Source organism: Apis florea, unplaced genomic scaffold (genome assembly GCF_048593485.1).
Source record: "Apis florea isolate Af1SG1 unplaced genomic scaffold, ASM4859348v1 contig_3496_pilon, whole genome shotgun sequence".
Taxonomy (NCBI): Eukaryota; Metazoa; Arthropoda; class Insecta; order Hymenoptera; family Apidae; genus Apis; species Apis florea.
This window is the reverse complement of record NW_028256773.1, coordinates 4,136,659-4,153,313: the sequence shown is the minus strand read 5'-3', so window position 1 is coordinate 4,153,313 and position 16,655 is coordinate 4,136,659. Positions and strand designations below refer to the sequence as shown.

Sequence of the window (16,655 nt, the reverse complement as noted above, 5' to 3'; positions counted from 1 at the left end):
GACTCACTCTGACACACGCATGAAATAATATTACATATACGTGTTCAATATTCACGCAAAAAAGAAAGAAAAACCACTTACATTTAGAACGTATTATAATCGCTTTTAAACTCGATCAAACTTTATAAAACTTGAATGACTGGTAAATTATGTATGTATTGAAAAATTATTGCATGAAAGAAGTTTCATAAAAAAGAGCATAATGTATTTTTTTTACAGATGGAGGCAATTTGAAGTTTTAAAATCAATTTTTTTTCCATTGTTGAATTCTAGTGATTATCTAGGTTCAATCTAGTTTCTTCACTTTAAATTTATTTTAATATTTTTTTTTTTAATATTTCTAAATTTTTAAAAATTTTTTAAAAATTTAAGATATTTATTAATACTTACAATATCGAGTTGGAAATTGAATATTAATAGAATATTTTTAATAAACGTATAAGAGAGATCAATAGTTAGATATTAAATTTATAATATTAATATAAATTCAGAATTTTTTTAAACAAAAAATTCTTTGAATATTCTTTTGTATACTTATTATTTTCAAACTTTTCATTTAACGATTTTTTTTGGTAAGATAAATAAATTTTAATTAAAAATAACATTAATAAATTAATGATAAAAATCTACAAAAAATTAAATATTTTTTATCTTACATTTATGCTCTCTTTATCTCTCGTAAATATTACGCAATTAAAATTCAAATCTATTCTTTACAATCATTTTCAAATACTAGAATTCTAATATACTTTTTTTTTGTTTATGCTAATCGATATATAAAACATTATTAGTTCAATCCAGAATTAAAGAATAGAAGAAACCATTTTTATATCACGTATTGATCATTTAATTTTGCCTAATAAAATTTTCAACATGTCCGAATATTAATGCCAGTCAAATATGATGAATAAGACAGAAATTGTTTGCCTAAAACTACAGATAAAAATCTGTCCTTGAACGTTCACATTCATAGTCCTTAATCCTTAATTTAATATTCTCTTAATATTCTCTTAATTTAATATTCTGTATTCTGTTTGACTTACTGTATTCTCCTTAGAAAGCTCAACTCTTGTTTTGAACTTTAACAGATTCCGTATGAAAAAGGAAAATGCTTTTCAACTTGTTTCAAAAAATAAATAATACTATATAATACAATTTTGATTTATTTTTCCTTTTATCTAACAATAAAAATAATCTATTATACAAAATAACAATTTGCTTATAGAATAAACGTCAATTTGATATGAATCATGATGATCATCTCAATTATTTAAATTAATATTTCCAATGATCTAAATAGAGGCTATACAAGGCCATACAAGTAAAGATTTTAAAATCATCACGTATTAAATTTATTGTATCAACAGAGACAAGTCACGTATTTATGGTGAATCATGAAAATATACGTATCCTGAAATTAATTTATAATTTGTTTAATTTAATCTTTTTATTTTAAAATGTTAGAAAAAAAAAATATCAAAAATAACAATATAGTTCTTATCCAATTGCAATCGTATGATCCACCACACGATTTAATTAGATGAAATTTTTTTATAACATAATTATACGAATAAATCATAATAATTGTATAATTTGTATTCTTCTACGAAGAAAAAAACAAAATTTAAGAAAAATTGCTTTAGTATAAAAAATTCAATATAAAAAAAAAAAAAAAAAAAAAAAAACTCACCACTTTGTCATCCGCGTAAATGATCGAGGACCTCGGTGTCCCGGTAGCCATCACAATGAAGAGCACCATCAAAATCGTTCGAAGCAGTATCATCTTGCAAGTACGAATCCCTTTGTCGTTTTTAAAACTGACACCAATATATTTTTCTCACTCGCACGAATTAAATTCACACTATCGTTTCTCTTCAATATCAATCCTTCTTAAGACTTGATTAAAAAAAAAAAAAAAAAAAAAAAAACTATACTGCACTATATCAAACCACACTCACGTCACAATAATAATAAAAAATGAACAATGTACAAAGGCGGCATTCGTCGATTCACGTGGCACGGACGTTTTCGTTTCGCCAAAATTGATTTAAGCGTTGGATACAGTTTAGTCCGATATTTTAATTTATCTTATTCTATTTTATTTTATTTGATTCCGATCCGGATTAAGTTAGGTTAGAGGACACCGATGGTACTGGCGGAATCAAGGAACGAACACGGACGTGCTCGAACCGCCGACCTTCTTAGAAGAAGCACGATTTACTCAATATCTATCACCACGATTCGCCTCTACCTCTCTTGATTCAATAACGAGTTCGCGCTCTTCTTCTTCCTCCGTGAAAATCTGCCGACTTTCGTCAACTTGGCCTTTCTTCGACGTCGCCGCCGATGACGACGGATTCCAGGTTCGTACTTTCCTCCGTGTTCGGACTTTCCAGCCGCTACCACGTCCATCCGCCGACCTACGACAGTTTACATTCTGTAAATACTTGGTTGAATTTCTGAATTAACTTTATGTGAAAGTTGGCGCAATTCGACTCGTTCAGATCTTTAAACGATAATAAATTAACTATATTCTTTTTTCTTTCAAATAAAATCTTGAATAATATTATTTCGAGAAAAATTTCTCATATTATTCGACATCGTTGCGTGCTATGTTCAAATACATATATATTTTTGTGGTTCACAAATGATATCACGTTTCAAGGAAGAAAGAAAGGAAGTTGGGAATCATGATTTTTTTTTTTTTTTTTTTTACAAATACCTCGGCCGAGATACTAACAAGTTTTAATTCTAATTTTCCTTGTCCAGTCATAATATAGTTTTGATTTTTTTATTTTCATTATTTTTATATATAGTGTAAATATTTTTTTTTAAATTTTTAAATTTTCTATTTCAATAAAAATGATAAATTTTGTCAAAAATAGTTGCATACTTTTAACAATTGAAAAAATAAAAAATCTGCAATATTTGACGACGAGTTTATAATCTCACGATGTTAAAATATGAAAAAAGAAAATTTTAATCGAATAATCGTATAATGTTTCTGGCCTACCAGCAGCTCTTTAGCGAGTAACGCATTATACACAACACGTACTACGCATGTCTACTTAATGATTAACGCTTTGACATGGGAATTCCCCTATCATCCTTCAAGTAGAAATAGGATATATCATTATATAAGTATTTCCTAGAAATAAGACAACGAGAATACGTGGAATAAAAATAAGATTAAAAATCAACCACTTGAAATATGGTAACGAACACGATTAAGAATCGTGTTAGGATGAATTGCAAATGAAGATGATAGAAAAAACAAGACGAGTCATCAAAAAAAAAACGGAAGTCGATGCTATGACAGGCCGGATACCGGAAGATAAATTCAGTCGAAGGAATAAGAATTGTTATCGTCAGAGGGATATCTGCCAACGCAGATTGACCTCATTTCTCGTATCGATAATTAAGAAAAGTTATGTATTTTAAATACAAATGATCGTTCGTTCAAATTTTATCATTTGAAAAAAATGCATTTTCAATTTTGATTCTTTACTTGAAGAAATATAAAATGAGAACAATCGATCGATCAATACTGATATCAAAGATAAGAATAAGATATCAAAATATGTATTTTTCAGAATAAAAAATCAATTCAAAATAATCAAATAATTGACAAATAAATGATTGAATTAAAATTAATCTTATAAAAAAAAGAAAAAAAAGAAGAGATCTACTCACTTTTCAAATCGGCGATCGATAAGACAGTTGAATTATCGTAAAAGAATCGTGGCACATTTCCGGTTTGTTGCAACGTATCAGTCGTACGTTTCCACGATGTATCATGATGATTCGTCGTTTCTGTAATCCTAAGTTAGTTTGAAGATAGTCGAAGAATCCTGGTTCAAGTTTTCGATGTATATTCCGATGAAAACACGTGGTTCTCGCGAGTGACTTCTCTTTTCTTCTCTTTATTTGTTTCTTTACACCTCGTCGAATTTATCTTAGGTAATCTTTGACGCGTGATTTCTTCCTTTCAATTTATCTTGATTTCTTTTTTCAATCAGTCGCCGTTGATTCTTCCGTTCGATGCTTCTTCGCTGTGAGCCTAGAAAATAGGAAGCACGTTGCACTAACGACATCTACGCTTGACGTTTTGGAAACGCATTGTTATCGAATGCGTAAGGATATTGACACGTTTCTTTCATTATGATAAATATTTCCAGATACAACAAAAGACATACGAGCCTACAAAGAATATATCGTAACGATGCGATTAAACGACAATTGATTTAAATTCAACTATGATGTGGTATATATATTTATATTTATATTAATTATAATATATATATATATGTAATATGTATGTATAATATAATACTCAAATTATTCAAAAATTTGAAAAAAGAACTTTTTTTTTAAATCTAAGAATTTGGTTAATAAAAATTAGAAAAATATTAAAGATACATCGATAACAAAATTCATGACTTTGAAAAGCTGATATATTGATGTAACTTATCATTCGTATGAAAAAGATTAATGAACATTGCACCAATTATCATTTATCAAAATGAAAATTAATAAAGAGTGTTATAGCGAAAGAGTATGAAGAAAAATATATTTACATCTTTTGTAAGAGATATGAATAATTAATTTGAGCAAATTTATAATTTAATTTAATTTGTATCTTTCGTTGTTTAACACCTAACCTATCTAATTTCCTTTATTTTCATATTAATAACCAAGATACCGTTTATTTATCTTTATTTATGACGAGAAAGTAAACGTTTTATACATAACATACAATTTTAAAAAGAAAATCATTATACTACAAAAATCAATTATCATTTAAGAATTAAAAGAATCGTTATTTTTTTTTCACGAAACACTAAATTAGCACTTATTATTAGAGAAACTTATTAGAGAGATGCAAAGATTTTAATTAAAGAAATCAATGTTACAGTCTCAAGCAAAGACGTAAAATAATAAATTATTCATGATTATTACAAATAAAAATATATATATATATATATACACTGTGCATCATGGAAAGGAATTTTACATATATGATATATAATAACATTATATGTAAAATAATAATCCGAAATCATAAAAGAATAATTAATTATATTTTTTTAAATATTTCGTTTTAATAAGTCCTATTAATATATGATTTTAATAGAAAAATTATATTTGAAATAAGAAATATTTGAAATGATTGAAGCTTAACCATTCATGTCGCAATCAATTGGATTAAAAGTTGAATATTTATGATATTAATAATTGAAATATCTAGGTTTGAATATCTATTATTATTAATAATATCTCGCATGAGAGAAATGATCATATGAGAAATTCTTGCTCCATATAAAGAGATTCTTTGTTTCAGAAATGTGCTTTTGCTTGGATAGGAGGCAACGATACAACTGCAGGAAACTGCGATAAAAAAATCGTAGAGCAATGAATGAATTGCGCATGCTCTCAATTCTTACCAAGCACTGTGCTAATTGATATGTAAATATTTTTTTTCATTTAATCGAAGCACTGACGCTTTCGTAATTTATCGTTTATTGTATGATATTTCAATCTTGTTTCATTTTTTTCTTTTTAGTTTTTTATGTTACAATTAAACGTTACTTCATTACAGTTTCTATTGTGCGAAGACAGAACGGTATTACAGAACATCATGCAGTTCCTGGATAAAAATGATTCTACGTAAAAAAATTAAATAGAAATATAGAATAAAATCTTTTCATACGATATTTCATTTTTAGAGAAATTGATTTTAAATATTTGATTTAAATATTAATAAATTCTAAAATCTAAAAATAATGCATTATTGTATGAAGTAAAATTGCAATCAGAAATAAAAATTAAGATATGCAAAAAAAAATTGAGGTATGTTGTTAATGATAACAAACGCTGTTTTACCAGTCAGAATTGGCAATGGAATTCGTTCGCAGACATCGCGATCAATTTTTCTTCGCATCTAGAAGGCTAAAATTAAACTCCAGTAAGACAACGTTTTTTCGTCAAGTTGGGATAATATTCTGAGAACTCTAAAAATGAACGTGTATAGTTTTGAATATAATATATTTCATTGATTAAAAAAAAAGTTTCGTTTAATTACGAAATTTATTTTCATCTATTTTTCAAATGTAAAGATTTACAGTTTAACCTTAAAACAATAACATATGAATAATATTGATATTTTAAAAAAGATTCAAAGAATTTACTAAGAATATATAAATTATTCAGATTAACATGATAGGGCTAATTTTGAACATCGACGCAAAGTAACGCGCCATGAACGGAAATGGCTGCCACAGTCGAAGAATAACAAATTATGACACTGCCACCACGGCAAGATAGTCATAACACATGACATACGATCTATTAGATTAATTCGCGAATTTTTCAATATTGAGATGAATTTATATTTAAATAAATTTCATATTTATATTTGTCGAATAATAAATCACTTTAACTTTTAGATTTTATGAAAGTATAATTCAAAGAGAAAATATATTTGCAATAATTGAAAAGTAAAAAGCGTACAATGAATATAAACGAATATAAATCGTAGCCAGAGGAGACAGTTCAACAATTTTTTAGTCACCCACCAAGCTGAAGTTTGTCACGATAAAATGGAAGCACGTGCATCACAAAGGATACGATCCCTAGGGAGGCTCGAGTAATGCCTGGCATAAAAAAAGGAAGAAAAAAAACACAGATATATAGATCGAACACATTCAAGTCCCATTTAAACAAAAAATCTTTCGAGACTAAACAAATTTAATTTATTTCGGCAACAATTTATCAGACGTTAGAAAGCCACTTCTACGGTTTCAATGCGTACACGTGAACACACTATAGTAGTTTCTCACAATCACGTATAATCGAACAAGAGGAAATAAAGTCACGTTCGAATAAAATCCATCGTCGAAACACACGGCGAAATTCACATTATATTTCGAACGACACTAACCATCGTCACCGCATCGCGTATAAAGATATCGTGAAACAACGATCTTTGTCTCGTACGTTCCGATGGTATTTCGATCAAGGATCGCGCGTTTCTAACCATAAAAATTCGCAACATATACTTTTATCGTAGAATATAACGACTCTTACCGGATTATCGTGAATACCGGTCACGTTCACGATCACACTTAATCGGTTGTGACAGTTGTGAGTAAAACGAATGGCAGTGTTTATACACCGTGAAGAAAGACGACGCGGACAGCCCTCACGCGTACGGTGTACCGCGGGCGACTGGCGCTACTTTCCTTCAACTTTCGACCCACCATGTATTCCAGTGTTTCCCAACGTGGGGAGAAGCCACAGAGGGGCCATCTCGATATTTTAGAGAAACAATTGATTAAAGTTAAATACCGCTTAAGTGTAATATATAATATTTCAAAATATAGAAGAAATCTAAAATTTTACAATTTTTTTTACGACATCTTTGTTTGGAAAAAATAAATTAGATCAGATTATACATCATTACAAAAGAATTTATAACTTCATTTAAAAACTAAAGAAGAGTGTAGAGCAAATATTTTGATATATTTTAAAACATAAAAAAATGATAAAAATGAAATTGAATATTTTAATTAAGCAGAGCAGAATATTTAAATTATACTTTTCACAACTTAATCAATTATTAATTGTTGGAATAAGCATACAAATCTTTGAGACATTGAAATGGAGCACGAATCAAAAAAGGTTGGGAAACACTGATATATCCCTACCACGCTTGTTGTCTCTCTTCAGAAGTTACATTATATCCTTATGTGTTCTATATTTCAATGTGTCGTGCAATAAATTTTATTGCTATTTTATCAATAATTATTTTGCCATATTATTATTATTTTATTAATAAGGTTTAATGAAAGCTATTATTTTTGTATTTTATCAATATTGTGTTTCTTTGATGAATAATTAAAATGTACATCTTTGATGAAAAAGAGAAACAATTTTTGTTAAAATAACAAAATATTTGATGGAATTCAATTTTATAATCTTGTGAAATATATTAAATCTTCATTAAAAATATGTTTTACATATTAATAAGTATTATTTTATAAGAAATTTTCAATTTGATTTTAATATTTGCTAAAATAAATTTTAATATAGTTGAAAAAATTGAGTATAATAAATATCAAGTATAAATATTTTGTTCATCTTCTACATTCCTAATATAATCGTGATCTGATCACCATAGAAATTCGATGACGAAATCCTAGCTTATTTTAAAAGAATTGCAAAATATATATATATATATATTTTACACATGAATATTCGAACATAATGTACTGGACCTTCTTTTCTGCCTCCTTATACTTTGAATATATGTATAATTGTGTGTGTATATACGCAATATACAAATGTTACAATCTCAATTGTGTACGTATATAAATAAAGCCTCTATATTTTATATCAAGATTTTTAAAGTTTTTTTAAATTCTTCAAAGATTAAAGAAAATTTTTGAAAGAATAATAACTAATAATTCATTTTATTATTAATATTCTATTTAGATTTAAAGCAAATAAATTTGTTCAATATATGTAAAAAAATAATATTGCAATTCATTTATTATTGATGTTCAGATTAATTTTTAAAATTTTTGAAATAATTTTATAGATTCATAAAACAATTATTATTATCAATTTTTTTTTAAATAAATATTCACTTTATTGTAACTTATTCCATTTCTTGTGTTATTCATTCAACTGAAAATACCCACTATGTTTCAACTGCTCCCGTTTCTATTTATAAATTCAAGGAGCAGTGAATAGCATTGTAAAGAAAACTAAAAATGTTCCATGTTTAATTGACCACTAAAAAACCATGGGTATCAATTATCCATGTTCGACCCTGTCTTTACACATCCGAAACACCCACACATAGCGATGGTTCTCGCAAACTTTTCATCAAATTATCTTCTTTCACCTTTAAAATTTAGAGGCTTGGTTGAAACCTTGAGTAGTTTCGTATTTTACGAGCTAATTGAAATTCACTGCAAAAATCACTTTAAGAATAATATTATTTTTTTTATGAAAATATAAAATATACATCATCTATTTTTTGCAAGTCTTATTTTTTGTAAATTGCAATTTGCAATTATTGTAAATTTTCTTTTATATTCTTTAAATAAAGTTATTATAAAAAAAATGAATATTGAATGTTAACAATTTTTATGTTATTAATTAAAATTTGTATTGGGATTATTTATTTGAATTTTTTGAAATTGCATTATTTTTGACTTTATCATAATATTACAATTATGATTAAAACGAGTTCGATAATTTAGTAAGTTCATTACAATCTTGATATGATCATATGTATGAAATCGATCAATAAAAATGTTAATCTGTTAAAATGTCAATAGATCATATTAATTTTTATAGGAAAGCACGAAATTTCTAAATGAGGTTATGTCTACGTAATCTTAAACGAGATTATGTCACTTGTTTATGCGTAAACAACTATATTGATTTAATACAAAAATTGCCTTTATCAAAAATATATAGATTTATGAATAAATACATTTTATAAAACCATAAAATCCAAATATATATATATATATATCTTAAGACATAATTTATTACTTATAATAGAAAATTATTCACTATATATATAAATTGATGATGTTGAAAAAAAGATAGATATTTAATTAAATTAGAGATAATTTAAAAAAAAAAAGAAAATGAAAAAAACAACTATATGAACAATGATTAACTACGATATACACAACACAGGGACAGTTGTATCAATATCAATATCTGAGAAGAATAACGTGGGCCAACGACCAGCCATTTCCCGCGAGATAAAAGTGCGTTAGAACAAGAGATATACGCGATGAGTTCATCCTGCCAAAGACAAGTGGGTGTCCTCAGGAAGTACAACACCGGAACCACGGCAAATTCCGGCGCTAACTCGACACTTCTCCAATATGACAATTACAAAACTGCCTTTTTGTTAAATGGACGGTTGGTGAGAAATTACATATTTGCCTAGAGAACATATGGGAATATTAACGGAACCACAGATAATATCACTTTTGTTACGTTGTGTTATAGGAGAAAGATAGAATTGTATACGAATATGAGAGAAAAAATGAAAATACGAGAATAAGCTATAGGATAATATGAAAAATACATATTATAATACGTACGAAAAGGAAAGTTACAATTTTGAGGTTATATCATTACTTTTTCGTATCAACGTTATTGTTGATGACAATATGTAAAAATCGATGGAATGTTAAACCTAATCTAAATTTAAAATGTAGAGTCTTGTGTATTGTGTTATAATTGGAACTAATTTTTTTTCTAAAATATATATTTTTTTCTATCTTCTATGTTTTGTGTTATACGGAACACACTATGCGATAAGACAAAAAAAGGATATATATCTCTTAATAATAACATTTTAATCGAATATCTATAAACGTTCAATAAACGTTTGCATATTTGTTTAATACATGTATTTTTATAAATGTAACTAATTTTATAAAAAAACAAACTTCGAACGTATCAATATGAAAAATTTTTATAACATACCATGTTTTTGTTGGCTATTGTAGCAGAAAGAAAAGTAGATAAAGCGAAAAGTCAATACGAAGAATCTAAAGAATTTAGATCTGAAATATATAATACATTTTTAATAAAATATGTAATAAGAACAATTTCACATTTTATTTTTTGTTACTCGTGCTACTTTTATAAGGATAAAATTACTTAAATAGCATTCTTAGCGTTTTATTTTGTATAACGTTTCTTCACGATAAGATGGACATTTGTAGGATGTTTCAGTAGGATGATCATTTTTTGCAACGAGTACTTGACACCAGACGATACATTGGCAGGGATCGTCCATCATAGATTCCTCATGAATTACAAGATCTTTCAAAAATCATTTATGGCCGGGTTAACCTATTAATAATATCTTTTATTTATTATTCAAAAAATATATTAATGCAGTATATTTGAAATCATTTTAAATTCCATTCCTTCGTTTTTATTTAAATATATAAAATATATATAAATTTGGCGAAGTTTGGACAGTATACTATATAAATCAAAAACTTGATTAGCTGGAAATTCCATTATACCAATATGCGAATAAATTGTTTGTTGCGTGTGAAACTTACGTAAAAACGAATAAAAAAAACGAATAAGAACATTGATATAGAAATATCAAAATGATTCATAAACATACGCAGCACACCGGAAGTCACTGAAGGATGTGTTGTTCCGAAGGATGGTGACCTCTGTCTCTCTGTCTACCGCGGGTCAATCGCCTTTTTACCAATTAACTCGATGCCTTTGTCGTCGTAAATTGACCAGTAACTTCTAACTTGAACTTCCTGCATCTAAAAATTTAATTATTTACTGGAATTATTCGAAATATAGTATGATTAAAATATAAATAATTTTCGTTATATATATTTTTTCTTGTATTTTTATATATTATTTATATATTATATAGATATTCCATTCATATATATTTAATAAAAATATATAAAAAATATATTTTATATATTATAATCTAATTTAATTTTAATTATCATTAATTTTGCATGAAATAGATTAATTAATCGATATAAGAATGAACAATATTGTTAGGTTTTTTATTTTATAGTAATTGAATTCACTGATGTATATACAATATATGAATCATTAATAATTGAAAATTTGGAAAATAATTCATTGAAAATAAAATGTGATTTACTATAATTCGTTTTTGACAAATTATTTCGTTGAACAGAAATCGGACAGAAATTTTTAGAAATTATTCTACTTTTTAATTAATAGTTAACAAAGAAAAATAAAGTTAATTGAGTATCAGAGTCATCTGTTGACCGCGTAAATTTTGCAAAATATAAAAATATAATTAGTGCAAGAAGGATAGAGATAAAGACAGGATAAAAATTGTTGAATCAACGCCATCTTCAGAATGCCGCTGATGAAACAAACACGTAGATAAGAAAAGCAAATAGTGGGAGGTTAGAAATAGAATAAGAATTGATCTTCAACGCCATCTGTTGATTATAAAAAATATTTCTTTAGAAATAGAAATAGAATAGAATAGAAATTAATGATCTACACTATCTTTTGAATACTTTTGCAAAATTTCTTTAATATTCAAGAAATAACGTTTGTTTTCAATTGTTATCCTACTTTGTTTTTATAGAGATATCATTGACAACAGATGGCGTTAACGATCAATTTTTATCTATCTCTATCCTTCTCTTACTTCTGTTTATTCTTCTTATCTTGTTTCACCTGCAACACTTTGAAGATGGCATTGATTCTACAATTTTTAACTTATTTCTGTGTTTCTCTCATTTTTTGATTTTTTTATCTTGATCTTGGCGCGTAACTATAAAGTATAGGGTTAATTGAACACACATATTATGCATTTATATGTATATTTCAGGATATTTTTTAATTGTTGTGCAAAAATGATTACGAATTTATCTATTTTCATATAATTTGTAACAATTTATTTAGACCTTAATAATTTAACAATTCATTTAAAAAATTTATTTTCTTTTACTTTTTTATGAAAAGATATACATTAATAATTTTATGAAGGAATATAAATATATTCTTAATTATAGTTAAAAATATATTTATATTAAATATAATAAATATAACATATTTTTTCATAAATTGATATAAATATAAATAAAATGAATAAATATAAATATAAAATAATAAATTAAAGAAATATAAATATAAAATATAAATATAATAACATATTCTTAATCACTATTAAAAATATGTTATAGTTTTTAGAATTTTCTTGTTTTTAAAATAAATTATTAATACATATGTGTATTAATACATATGTTAATTTAAGCAGTAATAATATATGCATAACCCCTGCTACGCCAAAATAAATTCCACTTGCATTCATAATTTATTTTGGCGTAGCAGGTATTACACGTATATAAGGTATTCTGTGTCTTCTTATATATTTATTTAGCATTGGCGACCGCTTTACATTTTCTAATAAAAAAAATTAAATACGTATTAATAACAAATTGTTGTACTGCACTAATTTTTATGATAAGATATATAAATTTCACGTTAAAAATTTATTATTTAAAATCTATTTATCACTATAAATTACTTACTTTTATTATCTAAATTCGCAAAATATTGCCTCAAGTATTTTACTGGCTTAATCGGCGATGTACTTATATAATTTGATCTATTTCTTATATACGATGGTGTATAAATCTTTTGTGAATTGTTAATCGATATTTTCTCGTTTTGTTGTTCAGTTTCTTCATCTGAAAAGAATTAAAATCATATAATAAAAATAATGATGTAAATACATTTGATGATAATAATTCTAACCTTCCAAATATTTCGGTAAAGATACACTTCTCCGTTTTAAACTTTGTTTTTTAATTGGAGATTTTACTTTTTCATTATTTGGCGTCACATCGTTACTTTTCAATTTTAAAGGTTCATCCGTTGACAAATTGTTTGTCTTTTGAAAAATTTCTTCGGTTACTTTCTTAACATCGCTCGATATGCTCGAAGATGTACTTTCATTGCTTATATCACTAGTAATCAATATGTGATTTCTGTATTTTTTTTCTCTTTTGTGAGAAGCGAAATTTCTCAATTTGTCTATTAATCTTCCAGACCATTTAGAACTTAGATCATTTATCTGCGAATTACTAGAACTTTCATTGGAATTTTCTAATATTGTATTTATGCTTCTAGAATCTAATATATGCTGTGAAGATAAAGCAATAATTTTATCAGGATCTTTTACATTATCGACAGTAGTTATAACAATATTATTAGATTTTTGTGTTTGACAAATAAAAAGATGGTTATTTACTTCATTGTCCCAATTATCCATCGAATTGTCCGAACTGTTTGTACTTCTGTTAATCGAACTTACATTTGACTGTCTTCCGATACCATTATACTTTCCTAAAATTTCCTCAAACATATTCCTTAACAGAGTCCTTAATGGAATATATGATTCATGATTCTTCTCTTCGATATTTGTATGTTGTGTATCTTCCAAATTGTCTGAATTTTCTTGTTCCGAGTTCGAATCGATCATAAAATTGGGTAAAGGCTTTAAATTTGTGCTATCGGTGTGTTCAAATGTTTCATTTTGTTCTTCGATATACGAGTGATAACAACTATTATCGTCAGAATTTAACGTATTATCATCGACTGACATAAGCATCGCTTTGTTCAAACTTATTGTAGAATTTGTGCTTTCGCTATAAACTGAATAGAATCATATTAGTGAGTTATTTTTTAAAAAAATATTATCACTTTTTAAATGTTAATAATTTTTTCAATACAAATCGTTAATACTCACAACTATAAGCCAAATCCATGGTAGAATTTGTCGATTCCATATTTGTATCTTTTCCTAACTGTCTAAAGACAGTCGAAACAGTTCCATGTATATTTTTTTTTTTTTTTTTTGACTTTCTGAAGCTATTTATGTGTTTGTACTTCGAGACAGAAAGAAAAACGTTAGCCTTCCTCGTGTTCTATTTACTAACAAACGTTCATGCGTAACGTTATACTTTCGATCCAAGAACAATAGCCAGTAAAAATTATCGTTATTAAAAAAACAAAGTTTATAATCTAAAATAAGAATTGATTAAAATTATAACTTTTTAATGTAAAAATTAAAATAATAGATTTTCTTGCAATTAATTTTAAATAACTCGATGATAATTTTTATCGTAATCAAATATGATTTGTAAAAAGAAAAAAAAAATGAGAATTTAAAAATGATATTTGTCAAACGAAATGTCAAAATGTGTGATAATAAAGGGGCCAATAAAAAAAACAAGTGATCTTTTCAACTTTGTAGCGCAAGTGATATCATTTAATGCCAAGCAATCAAATAACATCGACATCGGATAATTGAAGGCATGGCAGAAAATTATTTTAACAATTATATGTATTTCGTTCATTTTCTCGAGCTCGCAAAAGACGTTGATGTAAAAAATTGTTAAACATAAATTTCATCTTTTGCTTCTTTCCTCTTTTTCCAACATAAATTTTATATATATATATATATATTTCACACAATGCAAAATTTCAATTATCTCCTTTCTATCGCTCTAATTCATACACTCTTATTTAATATCACGTTTCATAAGAAAAACACAATTACAATTAAATTTTTTTCAATACTGAATCACAAAAATAAGAAGAACATATTTCTCTTGCCTGTACAAAAAAAAAAAAAAAGAGAAAAAGAAAAGAGACACAAAAAAAACATTTCGTTCTTTCGAAAAAGTTAACGAGTGATTGCATTTGTTTTCTTTCAACTTCAAACTTCACGCAAACACACTCTTCTTATATAACATTTATTAATAATAAAATCAAGAAAATAATCAGTCTAATTTATTTCGTGATCATGCTCTTCTCGTTCTTTCTTCTTCTTCTTCTTCTTTTTCTAACCTCTGCAGCTAGTTCGCTTTTCTTTTTTTACTTTCTCTTTCTTTAATGATATCCTTTATTGTCGCTATATTTACAAAAAAAAAAAAAAAAAAAAAATAAAGAAGCAACACTGATATATTGCTCGATCGACACTAATCGACACACTATAATTTCGTTTCACGAAATACGATGATTCCGTCTACGCTCTACCGCGTTTTATAAAAACAATAATATCCGACCCGCGAAATTCGTACTTCTACACAGTGTAGTAACTAGAAAAATAGTTATGTTCTCAAGATAATATACAGATTCTTTGAAGTTCCTTGTCTTCCGGGATGAATAATGAATAATGATCAATGAAATAATATCCGAGAGATTTCTAATGTATTTTAGAGAAGGGAAAGTTTCCGATCCGAAGTCTCAGCAGAATGCGCGCGAAAATTTGAAATACACGCTATCAACAGATTCTTTGCAGCACTAGTACTAATAATAATAATAATAGTAGTGATAATAAAATAATGATAATAATCGTCGTTTGTTGTACAAATGATAGAAACGTCTTTCTACACACTAATACTTATACATATATGTATAGATTTATGTATATATACATATGTGTAAATGTAGTGTATATATATATATATATATATATATATGTATATTTTATATATATATAACATCATAATGACGATCAACAAAATTTACTGGTGAACTTTTTTTTTTTTTTTTTTTTACGCAGGACAGTTGAAAACTAACGAAGGCAGAGAAAATTCGTACTCATTGGTCGTACTCATTGCAATAAATACAAATTTTCGAAAGTTATTTTTTTCTTTTTTTTTTTTTCGTTTTTCTTTTAAATATAATATACAACAATGTAACAGCATTTAGACGGGTCATCAAAAACCGAAGAAGTTGCATTCAGTGCATGTTGGGTGCAACCAATGTAAAAACGCATGTATTTTATTACATTCGAGAAACAAAAATAATATAATAATATAATAATATAATAATAATAATAATAATAATAATAATAATAATAATATAATAATAATAATATAATAATAATGATGATGATGATGATATAATAATAATAATAATAATAATAATAATAATAATAATAATAATAATAATAATAATAATAATAATAATTATAATAATAACAAAAACTACATGTACCACAGTGAACTTGAAAAGCGCACGATTTTTCAGGTGAGATCGAGATAAACAGTGCACGTTTGGTCGTGTGACGT

At 26.3% G+C, this 16,655-nt stretch overlaps 2 protein-coding genes and 2 long non-coding RNA genes across 10 annotated transcripts in view; 2 read left to right on the top strand and 2 right to left on the bottom strand.

Annotated features, from left to right (window-relative positions):
• The window catches only part of Mmp2 (Matrix metalloproteinase 2), a 122,387-nt gene extending 115,086 nt beyond the window's left edge, over positions 1–7,301 (bottom strand). Inside the window, exons 1-3 of one of the 2 annotated variants that reach the window (XM_086913657.1) lie at positions 7,087–7,301; positions 3,694–4,060; positions 1,691–2,420 (exon numbers count right to left, since the gene is read on the bottom strand). In XM_086913657.1, coding sequence (XP_086769783.1) covers positions 1,691–1,783 — 93 coding nt within the window. In that variant the 5' untranslated portion in view covers positions 1,784–2,420; positions 3,694–4,060; positions 7,087–7,301. Of the gene's footprint in view, positions 1–1,690; positions 2,421–3,693; positions 4,061–6,575; positions 7,026–7,086 lie in introns of those variants that run through there. The other variant, XM_086913658.1, reaches the window with a different exon arrangement.
• On the top strand, positions 4,020–5,845 carry LOC147656765 (uncharacterized). Its single transcript, XR_015293868.1, has 3 exons — positions 4,020–4,133; positions 5,342–5,466; positions 5,600–5,845. It is a non-coding gene; the product is annotated as an uncharacterized LOC147656765 (long non-coding RNA).
• A 2,416-nt stretch (positions 7,302–9,717) lies between the features above and the next one.
• On the top strand, positions 9,718–10,319 carry LOC147656764 (uncharacterized). The gene is made up of 2 exons (XR_015293850.1): positions 9,718–9,952; positions 10,039–10,319. It is a non-coding gene; the product is annotated as an uncharacterized LOC147656764 (long non-coding RNA).
• Positions 10,320–10,430: 111 nt separating this feature from the next.
• On the bottom strand, positions 10,431–16,437 carry LOC100864582 (uncharacterized). 6 transcript variants are annotated; one of them, XR_015293849.1, is made up of 5 exons: positions 14,324–16,437; positions 13,330–14,229; positions 13,104–13,262; positions 11,180–11,333; positions 10,431–10,893 (listed from the first exon to the last, which is right to left on the bottom strand). XR_015293849.1 is itself a non-coding variant. In XM_086913652.1 (5 exons), exons 1-5 carry the CDS (start codon positions 14,361–14,363, stop codon positions 12,887–12,889), a joined length of 1,080 nt encoding a protein of 359 aa, XP_086769778.1. In that variant the 5' UTR covers positions 14,364–16,437; the 3' UTR covers positions 12,376–12,886. The 6 variants fall into 6 exon arrangements, 5 of the variants coding, with proteins under 5 accessions (XP_086769776.1, XP_086769778.1, XP_086769779.1 ...); XM_086913652.1 differs by lacking the exons at positions 10,431–10,893; positions 11,180–11,333 and adding an exon at positions 12,376–12,975 and having other exon boundaries at positions 13,330–13,717; positions 13,826–14,229; XM_086913653.1 differs by lacking the exons at positions 10,431–10,893; positions 11,180–11,333 and adding an exon at positions 12,376–12,975 and having other exon boundaries at positions 13,330–13,717; positions 13,889–14,229.
• Positions 16,438–16,655: the final 218 nt, after the last annotated feature.

What these genes read in the sequence shown, in the direction of transcription:
- LOC100864582 (XM_031920450.2), bottom strand. Translation starts at nt 14,363, where the DNA reads ATGGAATCGACAAATTCTACCATGGATTTGGCTTATAGTT. An exon ending in TTTACCGAAATATTTGGAAG is followed by an intron (nt 13,263 to 13,329) that starts GTTAGAATTATT and finishes AATTCTTTTCAG; the next exon opens with ATGAAGAAACTGAACAACAA. An exon ending in TGCGAATTTAGATAATAAAA is followed by an intron (nt 12,976 to 13,103) that starts GTAAGTAATTTA and finishes TTTTTTTATTAG; the next exon opens with AAAATGTAAAGCGGTCGCCA.